At 32.6% G+C, this 14124-nt stretch overlaps 1 protein-coding gene across 2 annotated transcripts; it reads right to left on the reverse strand.

Moving 5' to 3' along the window:
• Positions 1-758: 758 nt before the first annotated feature.
• LOC125062243 (verprolin-like) lies at positions 759-13788 on the reverse strand. 2 transcript variants are annotated; one of them, XM_047668030.1, is made up of 11 exons: positions 13669-13788; positions 12384-13098; positions 11809-11872; positions 11640-11734; positions 11301-11382; positions 9989-10154; positions 9866-9907; positions 8201-8315; positions 7894-8127; positions 5463-5636; positions 759-3888 (listed from the first exon to the last, which is right to left on the reverse strand). In XM_047668030.1, the coding sequence occupies exons 2-10, from the start codon at positions 13093-13095 to the stop codon at positions 5470-5472; spliced, it is 1677 nt and encodes a 558-aa protein (XP_047523986.1). In that variant the 5' UTR covers positions 13096-13098; positions 13669-13788; the 3' UTR covers positions 759-3888; positions 5463-5469. The 2 variants fall into 2 exon arrangements, with proteins under 2 accessions (XP_047523986.1, XP_047523987.1); XM_047668031.1 differs by lacking the exon at positions 759-3888 and adding an exon at positions 7568-7655 and having other exon boundaries at positions 5469-5636.
• Positions 13789-14124: the final 336 nt, after the last annotated feature.

Here is a 14124-nt window from a genome sequence, read left to right on the forward strand (position 1 = left end):
TGTTGCCTGCCTTTATTACATTAATATTAACATATTCAAACTCCAACACTCTTCTAAAATATTTAAGACTTGAATGAAAAATTTGTCAACGCAAATACGTGCAATACTTGCACGAAAGCGCCATTAAATGGTATACGCACGTACAAGCCGGTGTTTAGACAAGTCAAAACTTGAAAGCAATAATCTCCTTAAAATAGTTGCATTGGTGTAAACAAAAGGCATGTGCAATTATTTCCTTGTCAATACTTGAATACAATAATTGCATTCAAGTTTTCAAGTGTAAACAGTTGCATACAATTCTTGAACGGCAATTATTGCGCTTCATTTATTGCATTCAATTATTGCTCTGGTATGTACAAGAAAATGGCATCATGTAAATGGGCCTTAATGCTTATAGATATAATTTTTTCGTAAAATATGCTATTTTAATTCTCATGAGATGTCAAATGGTATTGTCAGAATGCCAAATACCAATTTTTGAGCGTGTCAAATTTTAGCTACAAATGTAAACAATCTCATTGAGCGGCGCTTTTGTCGCGGTTATTCTTTATTAGAATACCAAATTGTAACATGACACTTTCACGAATGATTTGCGGGCAAAATCCGCTGTGAGAGTAAGTTACAGAATAGCAAGGCTGCACTCATCAATAAGGTTACTTTATATTTACACCAAAAATACTATATCAACATTTATTTTAGCTATTGGCTCAGATTAGCCACTTTACTACTAGAGTTGGTGTATTACGTTAGTCCCTATATACCCTTTTAGCTTTGTTTTATTTTAATACATAAAGCGTAAAATCATTGGAAAGGACTTGTAATAATAAGCAAGTAGGAACTCCTCTTTTATATTAGGCAAGTAGCGTCTAGACGAGTAACGACCATAATTACTATTTATAGTATTGTTATGGTCGTTTTACTAGAGGTAAAATTCAGAAACAGGGCTAAAAAACGCCAAGCCTCACTCGCATACGTCAAAAATGTATTCTATTTTGACATACGGGAATAATAGTTCGCGCTAAGTCTCATTTCTTAATCGCACCCTCGGACACTACTTGCCTATTTCTGGCGGAAATATATGATAATTAAGAGAAAGATACGAAATTACCAGCCTAAACAAAATATTTTATTAACATGCGAGTTTCTCAAATACCGGGTGTAAATCGTAAAAACTACTTCAACCGTAAGTAACAAAGAATTCTCCCATATTTTTATTTAATTCCGGGTTTAATAACCGTAACAAGTATTTCTGTTTTAAAAAGAACCAATGGGAAATTAAAATAAAACCGCAAACTATTTTGTTCGGCAACTATTTACACCCGGCAATGCGTACTTATTTCTCAAGTCATAAAAAATTACATTTACATTACGTAAACTAAGCCGTAATATTATATTTACACAAAATTAATAATAACGATGATATTAGAATTTATTAAAATATCTGACTTTTCATGTTTTACAAGACACAATTCAAAAGATCTTCAGCAATCCAAAACACATTTTGGATATTTTTTATTAAATTGATTTGATAACACTGTATAAATAAATAGCAATGAAATTAGCCCATTGTAAATGAAATTTTAAATATAAAGTGAACACTACCATACTAAAACGATGTGACTAGTTCTTATATTATAACTAGTCTGGCCATAAATACTGTTATATACATACTTTTCATCTCTTTAATTATTTTAAATTTGGAACACGTCCTATATTATTTAGGGGTAGGAAGTTGGGGAGCCGGAAAGACTTGGAGCTAGGTAAAATACGAGGCTCACTACCGAACGCCCTTTGCCCCAACTAGGGGTTATAGGACATTAAAAAGATACTTTTCATCTCTTTAATTATTTTAAATTTGGAACACGTCCTATATTAGTTTAAAAACGTTTTTAGATTTTGCGCCATTTCACATATTTTTTCGTATTCATTATCTAATTATACAATATGAAATGGGGTGTTAAAGAATATGCAATGATCCCCTTGCACAAAGTGGGTATGGAGCCGTCGGTCATATTCCAGATACTTCAAAAGCTTGGTATCAGCCGTATGTTCATACATCGTACTATCAACAGATACAACAACACTTCGTCTGTCGAAGACCAGAAAACATCGAGGCGGCTGCGTGCTGTTAGAACTAAAAAGGCTGTTTAAATCCAGAATTCGTCGAAACCTCATTAGGAAGCAAAAAATCTTATCGCGAGAAATGAAAACCTCTAGGACTCAGTCGCGTATTATAAAACAATCCGGAAGCTCGGCGCTTATCGTCGACACCCAGGATTGATGCCCTTAATCAATATTTACAATTAATGAGAGTGGATCGATCCTTCTGTCGCGATACGCAGGTGAAATATCCTCTTTACCGATGAAAAATTTTTCATGATTGAAGAATGCTATAACAAGCAAAATGATAAAGTCTGAAAGGTACAACGTGGTCATCATTCTGCGTCAGTGACGGTCTGGTGGGGCGTGTCTTATCAAGGAGTCACACTTTTGTGAAAAAGGGGTGAATACTTCAGCCAATGTGTATCAAGATACAGTCTGGGATATGTTTTGAAACCTCTCAGCAATACACTTTTTAAAAATATACCGTGGAATTTCCTGGTCACAAGGCACCAACTACCCAAGCCTGGCTTGAATCCAGACTTTATACGTTCCGAACTTTGTACGAGCTGAAGACTGGCCCTCTACCTAGCCCGGATCTTAACCCTTTAGACTTCAAACTATGGTAAGTTTAATAGGACATGGCTAAACGATACGGCGACATTAGTCTCTTAAAAAATCTTTGAAGCATGCAGTGGCGAAATATCCCTTGGAAACAGTGTGATAACATTACATTACTTTATTTGAAAAAAAATCGCATGTTTCATTTGTAACAGAACTTATGGCTGTACTAGGTAGTTATGATTAAATTAAAATTTATATTTGTGGCTAGATTCCATATACATTAAAAAAATATACATTTACAATTGATACTTTTGTTAAAATTCCGAAATTATTTCCTTTAATCAACAGATAATATATTGTGGAGGCACAAGTTTTATCATTTCTTATTTATTACTTTAATTAAGTAATTGTATACTACCTAGGGCTTGTGACTTCTATTATATATATATACATATTACATATATGAATATTTGAATGTCGGCTCTATGGAATGCGGCCGTGTTAAGGCGATCATAATTATATTAAATCACAAATTCATAGAATTTTTTTTATATTGTGATATCCTTATTTATAATCATATATCTTAAACCTATTTTATGGAAGAATAATCAAAACGCATTGCTTTTGCTTACATCGCACCTTATTTCGATGTTTCAAGGCACTTGAGATATTCCTGTGTTAACTCTTGTATTTATATTTATTGCTAAGTAGGCGCTATATAGCGATACAAAAATAAAATTTAAATTGTGAACAATAATATATGTTGTATAGTGACATAATACACGTGAATGCAATACACGTGAATTGGGACCGTAACAGCACGATGGACAAATAAATAGTAATATCCGATCTTTAATATTGTTAACAAGAAATTGAATTAATTAAATACAAGGACATTCAAATAATGATATTGTAATTCATAAAAAAAACATATTGTAAAGATAATTTACTAGTCTAAATGTCACATTATAAAAGCATATCCTGTAATCAAATACTTTTAAAAACTATTATATATAATCATATTTATACAGCATGGATTTTGATATAAATCCGTAGTACACGTCAACATACTCATAGTCTTTTAAAATTCAGATTGTATCACATTGCAACATGTCAAGTTCAGTTATCGTCTTAAAATTAGCTTAATCTTAAATTAACGTTCATATATTTACACCTGTCAACGACGCTAGCTCCCGCCCACCATGCATATGCATCCAACATTATCTGAAACATTTAATAAGGACAAATGTTATTTTACATAGACCAATTAAAAGCTACAACTTTGTGGAGCTGAATTAATTTAACAATAGTTTATTTTTTTTATATACTGAATCAAAACGTGAATTTTAATAAATACATTTTTGCTTTATATATAATAGGTTAGGATGCTTCTCATTTTTCAACATATGAAAATTACTAAGTTACTAAAATAACGAACCAATATTTTTTATTTATTTCTTAATACGTAAGGGGTCGCTACAATGTGCCAAAGTTTGTAAAACTTGTGATTATAACTTGCAGCTCAATGTACATAAAACAGTTTTATTCATCATTTATACATGATAAAATTCGTACAAGGAACTGGGGAAGCGTCTGCTTCAGTTCATGTCTTCATGCCAATAGTGGCATGCAAATAAAACGCTTTTGATTGGACACCACTGCGGTGAAAAATGATTTAAGACCTGCGTACTTGCATTCTAGAGCTAAATATGAAAGAAGATGCTCTTTGGTTGGCCTGTCATCAAATAATGGAAATACTGCTAGAAGTAATCATAGTAAACCTAGTGTTTGCTAGGTCCATCAACTGGACCAGAAGTATTGATTTAAATTTTCTTGGCCTAGCATTGTCTAGAATAAGTTTCGTATTGTTTCTACAGACCCTGAAGCTTTAAGATTCGTAGAAAAAATAGCAGGCAGCATTTGTTGAAAAGCAGCTAAACCATTACAAGGAACCGTTGACGCTTGCAATAATTAAATTTGCGTTTTCGACGTAAGATGTCAAGTTACCGTGGCGTGGTAACGTACCAACACCAAGGAATGATATGTGGCTGTTGAAAATCTTAAGAAATTTGAAAATATAAACAAAGTTCAATTGATAAGCAGCGAAGTTTGTGAGGCATTTGTGGTATCAGTCCGACGAACTTGTTGCGCTTGCTTTTTTTGATGACGGAGTTTCTCTTGAAAGCAACAAAAAAATGGTGATTGCACTGAATGATGGTAGGTAAAGAATATACCACATCGAAGAAAAAACATTGGGGATTTTGTGTCCAGCAACAAATACGATATTTTAAAATCCTGGGAATTCTGTATGCATTTTTGTAAAAAGAACCTCTTACGTCTTTGGGAATAAGATGAAGATAAGCTTCCAGATAATTAGTACGTTCTACATGATCTATAAAAGACATTGTGGAACGCGGCATAGCATTTTTTGAAGGATTTAATTCACTATTTACCACAGAGGAAGAAAAACAACAATTCCTTCTTTTGGTTATGAAAAATTGTAGGCAAAAGTACCCCCTGATACAAAAAAAAACTACTATATTAGCATGAGTTACATTTTTTAAATCTCATACTTATTTTAGTTATGTATGCATGTCTTTGTTTGAACTTAATTCAATAATTCTCAAATATACATACATATTTATTTTTCATTCGCTGGTAGCGACCCCTTTATATAACTTTGAAAACAAAATAAAAATTACATATAAATTTTTGCATCTTAAAACAATAAAAGAGGGACAAGCGTTAGTTCTTTTTTCGTCCAATTAAGAAGCACCTTAACATATATCCACACTTACCCCAATGCTATTGATAAGAATTATAATAAGACGTCGGCGGAGGGTATGGAGCCGATTTTTGATTTGATTGATTGTTTGGCTTGGATGGTGCAGGCGGAGCAGACGTTGACGGCTTTGTCATAGCCTGTGAAGGTCCCTGCATTCCATTATGTTGGTATGCCATCAATGAAGTGCCTAAAATATAAATATGTATCAGGATCATGAAGCTTTCGCGTCATTGTTGATGATAATGATTCATGGGTTATCGCATTTTTCTTTAAATATAAAATGAATGAACGCATGCACTCACTTTGACTTCTATACAAGCTTTTAAAAATATTTCGCAAATAGTTCTACTATTAAAATCAAAAAATCCAAATGCAAAAACTCAAACTCGTAACAACCAACACTTTATACTTATACGAGAGGCGGTCAAAAAGTTCGCGGAATGACAGGGAAGGGAATAATGAAATGAAACTTCCTTTTCAATATATTCTCCCTTTCCCCTAATACATTTATCAGATCGTCGAAAAAAAAGATTTGTCTTGGTCGTCAAAATAGGTCGAAATTGCCGACTTCACTTCAACATCGTCGCATAACTTTTTTCCTCTCAGGATTTTGCTTCATTTTTGGGAACAAATAATTTGTGACGTAGTTGTTCGAAACAGCATCGGTGAATGGCATCCTTCGCAACATGGCTGGTGTGCCCGGGCGCATTGTCGTGCAAAAGGCACCAAATTGAGACAAAAACCACCAACCCAAGTTTCATCACCAGTTACAATTGGGGACCAACTTTCTAACCACTCACGGTTTTATTGCGCAGAAAGCATTCTCGGGACCCATCTTGCACAGACTTTACTCATACCGAGAGGTTGATGAATGTTGCAAGCTGTTCAATCTTCAGCCTATTTAACTTTTTCTACTATTTCTGGCGATGTAGCCTCAATCGGCCGTCCAGGTCGATGTCGTCTTCGAAGGAGTCCCCTCCTTGTTTGAAAAGGGCGTGCCATTTATAAATCAAGGTTTTACCAAGAGCGGAGTCCCCATAAACAGCTTACATCTCTTGTAAGATGGTTCGAGATGTCTTTCCATGTTTGGTAAGGAATTTTATAATGGCGCAATGTCCAATTTTCATATTGGCTAGTCTCTTCCCGATTTACTTGTTTACTCGTTGATAACTCAAAAGATAATGACCCGATTGGGCTGAAAATTGGTCCCTCAATTATATGAGTGAGACTGGACGAGTAAACTCACCCCCCACCAACCCCGCCATTCTGTGAACTTTTTGACCGCCCCTCGTATAGGTATGTGTGAGAAGTAAAATTTTGATAAATTAATTTGTATTGTAAACATATACTATTAGCAACGCAAAAACGGATCGCAAATAGATAAAAATAGCAATTCGCAGGCAAGAGCATAATCTAAAAATCACACAGTCAAGAGATTTATAGAAATGCCGCTATGCAAGGTAAAAAAAGCATATTAGATGAAAAGGACAAATTAATAGGATTGATAAAAATTGTTATTTTTAATTTTCTTAAGTATTGGCTGCTCAAAATATCAAGAACCCGTTAATATTCTCTAAGCAACATATCGCACCAGTGTACCCATCATGTTTGTGAACGTGTCGTATACAAGCTTCTGACGTGTTAATGATCATTCTTAAATTACACAAAAAGTGTTCGGACCATCATGGGCCTTATTTTACATTACCTTATACATATATTGATGATTCGCATTGGCATTAGCAAAAATAACTTGCGCTTCGCTTCAGTCTTAGCCTGCCTAACTAGGTCTGATTTTTGCTTTACCAAAATAAAGCTATAGCCAGCGTAGAAGAATTTAACTATTTCACGATTGGATCACTAATGAGCTTAACCATTTGATGAAATAATCTCTTTATATTATTAGAAGAATACGAATATATTTTTAGCTTGCAGATTTGATTGATATTTTATAAAAGAACGTTAAATATATTTATAAGTATATTTAACGCGTGCAATAGAATAATGGATTGGGTGAAATCACAAGTTTTGTTGGTAAGATAAGCCTTTAAGGAATTTGAAAAGTTCCGATGCTGAGTGCTCATTGTTATGACTAATATTGCAATATTTTATATTATTTACTTGTGTAAGTAGTTGATGCCATCGGTTCCCATACACATGAGAATTAAGGCCACTTCCACCTTTGGAAAAAAAATCTCGCTATGCGGTGCTAAAAATAAAAACATACAGATTGATAAAAAACCTGTGAAAGAAATTATCGCAACAGCAACAGTATACAAGCCTTAAATATAAAATTAAGTAACTTTAAAAAGTCACTGAAGATTACAAAAAGTTTGCTTAGTGATAACAAGTTTAAAAAAAACATTATTCGCAAAGTTTTAAACCGCAAATTAGTAGTATTTTTTTTTTGTTTAGTATAAATTGTCAGACGAAGAAATAAAACATACCTGCAGTTGGAGCCATAGAAGTCGATGGCGTCATGAACGGTCTCGTTATAGGCGGCGGCATATTATAATAGAAGTATGAGGTTGAAGCTGTGGTCGGAACATTTTTACCAGGATTCGAACTTTGAGTTTTGCTTGTTGTAGGAACCGATAAACTTTGGCTATATGATACTTGTGTTTCTTGACGGTTTGTGTTATTATGGTTATATTCAGATTGGGCATCCCTTTTTTTGTTACCTATAAATTTCATACGTTAAATTGGTGTCAAATTCAAAATCAATTATCGAAATCAAATACAAAAAATATGTACCATCACGTAAATGTTCCGCAAATAATAAAGAGTTTTGTATTGAATTATTTACATTATTAGGCCAAGTCATCAATGTACCTAGAGATTCTACTGTTCTTGGAGGTGTTAAGTCGCCCTGTAAAAATCATTAAAGATTATTATAATTTATTCATTGAAACAATAGAAAATTTAACGGAATTATTTACTTTGAGACCATTATCTACGTAAATGCTAAGAATTTAGACAAACGGGAAAGTCTACTGTGCTTACGAGGAATCCCAATTATTTTCTTTATTTCTGATACCTTAGTACCTTATATAGATATTCATAAACACTAAATTAAACACATTAATCTAAGTACTGTTTTGCCCCTTTTTTTTCAAATAATGTTAACGATGTGTTGAAAAAATATGAGTATTGGTATGTTATCTAAAGCTGGAGGCTTCAACACATTTACACTTTGTGCTTATGTAGTAGTGTCTGTGAATAAGCGCGAGGCGTTATGTCAAACTGAATACGCATCATGAAATGACTGTCCGTCTCTCTCGCGCTCAAGCTTGTCACAGTTATTGTTTTGCTACTGTTTATGTCGATCTTTACTGTACATGATGATCTTTTTTCTCATTATTATTTTGTCTGTAATTGTTTACTTATTTGGTTGGAGGTTAGAATACTTTGAAAAAAATTTCTTATGAAATACATTCCGTCTAAACATTACCAGGACAATCTCGTGAAATGGTGCATAATGTTTTTAATTATTTTAAGCATCTTAATAAAAACAGTTTAATGAAAAATGTTATTTTTAATTTGACATCAGATGCGACTGGGGTTTCTAAGAGGAGTATTGAAAGAATTGTTAGTGAAGTAAAAGTGAAGTGTGTTGAGCTAGATGGAGCTTATGTCGAAAAATGAAAAATTATTTACACAAACTACTCTTTTACGTTCTTGGTCGGGCTTAGAACTTTTGGATCCACCCTCGTATGTACACAATATTTATATGTATTTGACACATTTTTATTCATTTACAACCCACCCAACCTTACTTAAACCATAGTAGACTAAAATATATAGCTTGGCAAAAAAGTCATATTTTTAAACACACTGTATGGTGAAATTGCATTAGTGTGAGTACTGTGAACGCTCCAGCTTTCGATAACCGACCTATAATTTATTTTAAACGACACAATAAGATATTAATAGTTTATGCAACTGTCATATAAGAGAGGGTATTAAAACATAAGATTACGCGAGTGTTTTAATACCTAATTATATGCAGTTGCACACACTACTTTATTTAATCTCATGGCTATAGGTAGCTACATTAAATAAAATGCAATATAAAAGAACAAATTATTTATTCTAAGTCTGTTATTGGTCTATTGGCTCGGAACCAGCGCGTTGCGCGCGCGGCGAGCTCACCACAGATAATGTGTACTTAAATTGAATTGAAACCTCCTTGGTCGGGACACATTGTACTTTAATAATTAAAAAATTGTTTTAAAGCATTGTTTTGTTAGGTGAATAATGCTTTAATTTTCTTAAAGAAGTATGTTAATAAAATATGCCAATAAAAATCTGTATTTCATTTCATATTTAGAATATTACCGAATGAGGTTATATAAAAAATTAAATATAATCACATAAAAACTACATATGAATGTGTGAACTATAGAAAGATTTACTTACAATAGCATTGTGATTGTCCGATTCTTGTACTTGCGGGCTCTCCTGTAATCAATCAGATAATAAATGATAGATGTTTCCAAATAAGTAACGATTATAACATATTACATCAAATAAGACGCCAACCTCATTCAACAACAAATCCTCAATAATTTTATATATTTCAGGGTTTAATAGGATTTTTAATATCTCCTCCTTACGTTGATATTCCTCATATTTCTTTTTGTACATTAATTTTTGAAAATCAACACGAGCATACATCTTTTCTGATTCCTTTCGATAAACGTCGATTCTGGAATAGTAATATTTGATTTAAACACATATATAACTTAATGTAATAATTATTATATTCAAATAAAATACATTCTATATAAAATCTTTATATTTCATTAATATATTAGTGTAGTTCACAAATATCTATAATATAAGCAACGCTTCGCAGTCTTTCATGTCAATAAATTTATGTTAATTGTCTAAACAAATCATCGATTAGCGATGCAGAGCTCAATTTTTATTAAAACTGAAGTTTTTTGCTATAGCGTATATTCTCATTCTATTTTTAAGTATTTATTAAAAAAATTGCGTTTTACCAAAGCTCGTTTCTGGTGTACCTCGCACTTTAACAATACAATCACATTAAAGGAATATAACATCTACTGCATGCAAAATACAAAATATATAATATAATTATGTATATAATCACTTAATAAAGGAACTTATAATAATTATTATACTACCTTACATAATATTATAACGCAAAAGCTTTTTGTAGTTAGAAATTTGCATTCCCTATTTATGATAGTGAAAAAAGTAAACTACAAATTCTTGTTTGGTGATGTCAAAACTGTGGTTATTTAATTCTAATCATTTTGATTATTCTTTGCTTTGTTCGCTAAAGTAACATTTCTGTAAAATCGTCCTAATTTTGTACGTCCTTAGACCATTCGATCAAATATTGTTTCGCAATAAAACAAAAGTAGTACGTTAAAACGTATTCAGTACTTGTCTAACACATTAGTTATTTTGCGATGCCGTAGGTCGTGTCTTCGACTCCCATGTTATACATTCACAATGAAATAGTTAAATAAATAGTTTTGTAAAAAAATATTTCTAAAATTCCACAGATCTGCGAAGGTATAAATCTGCTGTCGCTTAATATTTTACAAATGTAGGATGCATATTCATTTATAAAATTTTCGCAAATATCAAAATCTGTCGCTCTACGTGTACAAGTAAATTATTACCGTAAAGTAAAACGTTCAGTTTTGCATACATTAATAAAATATAAAAACAATTTCATAAGTAGTTATAAAATTTTTACAATTTTGCAAATCAGTGCGTTCAAAGTTATAACCACCATCGCAGACCTGTGTTATTATGAATTTTATTAAAAGATCTAAGGATTCGCAAAGCATTTGCTTTTGCATATCATTCAAACCTTATTTGTCGCTGACGACACGGATCGCACGCCACGTCTTCGACTAAAGCTTCCTCTTCCTTTCTGATTTTGCTGGGACCGGCTGAGAACAAAGTCAATTATCGCAAAGCTCTTGCTATTAAATTGCACGACATAAATGACACAATAGTAGTAGTAGTGAAGAATGAGTTTATAATTTAGTTATGAATGAAAGCACGACATATTCTATTGGAGGTATAAAAGAGATTCCAAGTAAGCAATTTTTTACTTTTATCCTTTCGTCTATGTCAATTTTAGTAATATAACTCGCTATGCTTGTGTTCGCATGGTTAACAGTACAATAAGCATGAAATATCTTACCTTTCATATTATCACTAACGGAAGGACGCTTTAAACTTGTATTTGGTATGAAGGGTGGAGGTGGCTTACTTGGATCAAACCTGTCCATATTTAGTCTAAAAAGTAAATTTTTTGTTACAAAGAAAATGCATTGCGGAAGTATTACTAATATTTCACATAAGAGTCATACTTTGGAGTCGCAGGTCGTGGTAGGTCTTGATTTAGCGAAACCCTCATAGTTGGTGGCGGAGGTGCTAAAACAATAAAAGAAAAGTTTTTGAAGTTATACTTCTTTAGGCGCGTTATGAAAAATTGATGAGAGTGAAATTTTACGATTCGCGCGCACCGTGACACAAAATTAACAGAATGAAGTTGCCCACAGAAGATGCTACGGCATTGGACCTAATTTAAAAACAACACTACACACAGTTACACTTAATGTAAGAGAATAAATAATAAATATTTATTTATTTAATTTTTCAAATGTAAACTGAACTTTATTGACTATAATGACTCCTTTTCCATTCTTTGATTATTTAATTGTTATTAATTATTTGAATGCAATCAAAAACTATTTTTAATAATGCCAAAGAAGTATAACTTCTTACGCGCATACATAAGTACACACACCCTTTTTTTTCTTGCTTTACAAGATATATTGTATGATATAGTAAATGTAATATTTTAAAATCTCCAATGTTACTGTATTGTACATTAAGGTTATCAATAATAAAATAGAATATATACTTAAAATAATATATATACCTGTATATACTGGAGGTGTCGACAGTGAAGAGCTTGTAGAGCTCTGAGTTGGGGGTGGAGGTGGAGGTGGAGGAGGAGGTAAATGTTGCATTGGAATTGCTGGAGGTGGTGGAGCAACCATAGAAGGTCCCGGCATTGACATCATTTGTGGTGGAATTGGCCCCATATTTATCGGTCTGATGTGCATAGACCCCATACCCATTCCCGGCTGCATTGGTGGAGCCATTTGTCCCATATTATACGTTAGTTGGGGTCCATTAACAGAAGAAGATGGCTGTGGTTCTGGTTGTGGGGGTGGTGGTGGCGGTGGTGGTCCAGCTAAAGACTCTTGGATATACATAGCAATCTGTGGTATTGTTTCAGCCGAAGAGATATTAGCATGTCTCTCTGCTAGAACTTTAGGCAGTTTACCCGTAGTTAAAAATAATGTCTCTTCATCCTTAGTTGCATGGATAAATGTACAAACTTCCCTGGTGCATGGAGCTCTGTTTTGATAGTCATGACAGAACTTGACAGTTTTTTTTATTTTCTCAAAATCCAATTCATGTCTAAATCTACAGGAACTACCTTTAGTACATTTTCCCCACATGTAATCTCTACATGTATCTGGTTTTTTATTATTGGTAACATTTCTTGTGCCATTAGTAGCTGGTGTTGCATGTGAAGATCTGGCTGACTGAGAGCCATCGTGTTTGTTGCTGTTGCTGTTCATTTACTGTGTAGAAATAGCATATTAAACCATTAATAAGTATACACAAATAAATAAAGACTACTACAAATATGATTTCCATATTCTTTATCTATACTATAGTAGTACTGAAAATTATGGTGAAAATATGTAACACCCTAACAATTTATTCTTGTAGTAGTTTTATAGACTACAAACATAATATTCTCTAATGCTGCACATTTAGAGCAATCGAAAAACTAGATAAGGTTTAAATATAGTTTGACTATATTATGTTAAAATTAAAATGTTTTAAAAATACCGGCTATGAATTTTTACATTCTAAAAATTATGCCAAGTAATAGTTTTATGTACTACCTTATACATAAAATCACTTTCACATATTCTAACTTTTATATTTTGTACAACAACCTTGAACAAAGATGTCAAGAAAGTTTACGGTTTTCTGTATGATAGTTGATACTACACTATTATATGACATGAAAAATATAAGGGTAAACAATAAACATTTAACCGAAAGATTTACACATCACATTACTTTGTCAGGCTGAGTTATTGCAATTAATAGTGAAGACAAGAAAAAAGGTTAATGCCTACCTGTCCGCTTATGACAAAATCACCAATTTATATTTTAAATATTCACAAGCACAATATACATAATAAAAGGACGCAAACAGCTTAAGCTCACGACTCACAACAAGATGGCGGATTAAAGTTTTTTTTTTTTTTGAGTTTATGGCCTGGTGTCTAGACCTTTAGGCCATGCGGATCAAAGATACCGACAGCTAGTGCTGCCAGTTGCGAGGATTTATAAAATCTGAGTATTTATTGATATAAGTAACATTCTGCACACATTTGATCATGTATTAATAAATTAATAATAAATTATGTACGTCAAATAATATTAAATACTTTCTAATTTATTTTTTTACCACTTTCAAGATATATAGACTAATAGTACTAAAATACTTTATTTAATTACATTCAACGCTGCGCTTTACATATCAAAATACATAGTAAGTTCATGACAGTCTTGAAGTTAGTCATTAGTCG

The sequence above is a fragment of the Pieris napi genome, chromosome Z, assembly GCF_905475465.1.
Source record: "Pieris napi chromosome Z, ilPieNapi1.2, whole genome shotgun sequence".
Lineage (NCBI taxonomy): Eukaryota > Metazoa > Arthropoda > Insecta > Lepidoptera > Pieridae > Pieris > Pieris napi.

Excerpts from the sequence above, each read along its gene's own strand:
- LOC125062243 (XM_047668030.1), bottom strand. The coding sequence starts at position 13,095 with ATGAACAGCAACAGCAACAAACACGATGGCTCTCAGTCAGCCAGATCT. Across the intron at positions 9,908-9,988 it reads AGGATTTGTTGTTGAATGAG|GAGAGCCCGCAAGTACAAGA; the intron begins GTTGGCGTCTTA and ends GATTGATTACAG. Across the intron at positions 5,637-7,893 it reads TTCTATGGCTCCAACTGCAG|GCACTTCATTGATGGCATAC; the intron begins GTATGTTTTATT and ends TTTATATTTTAG.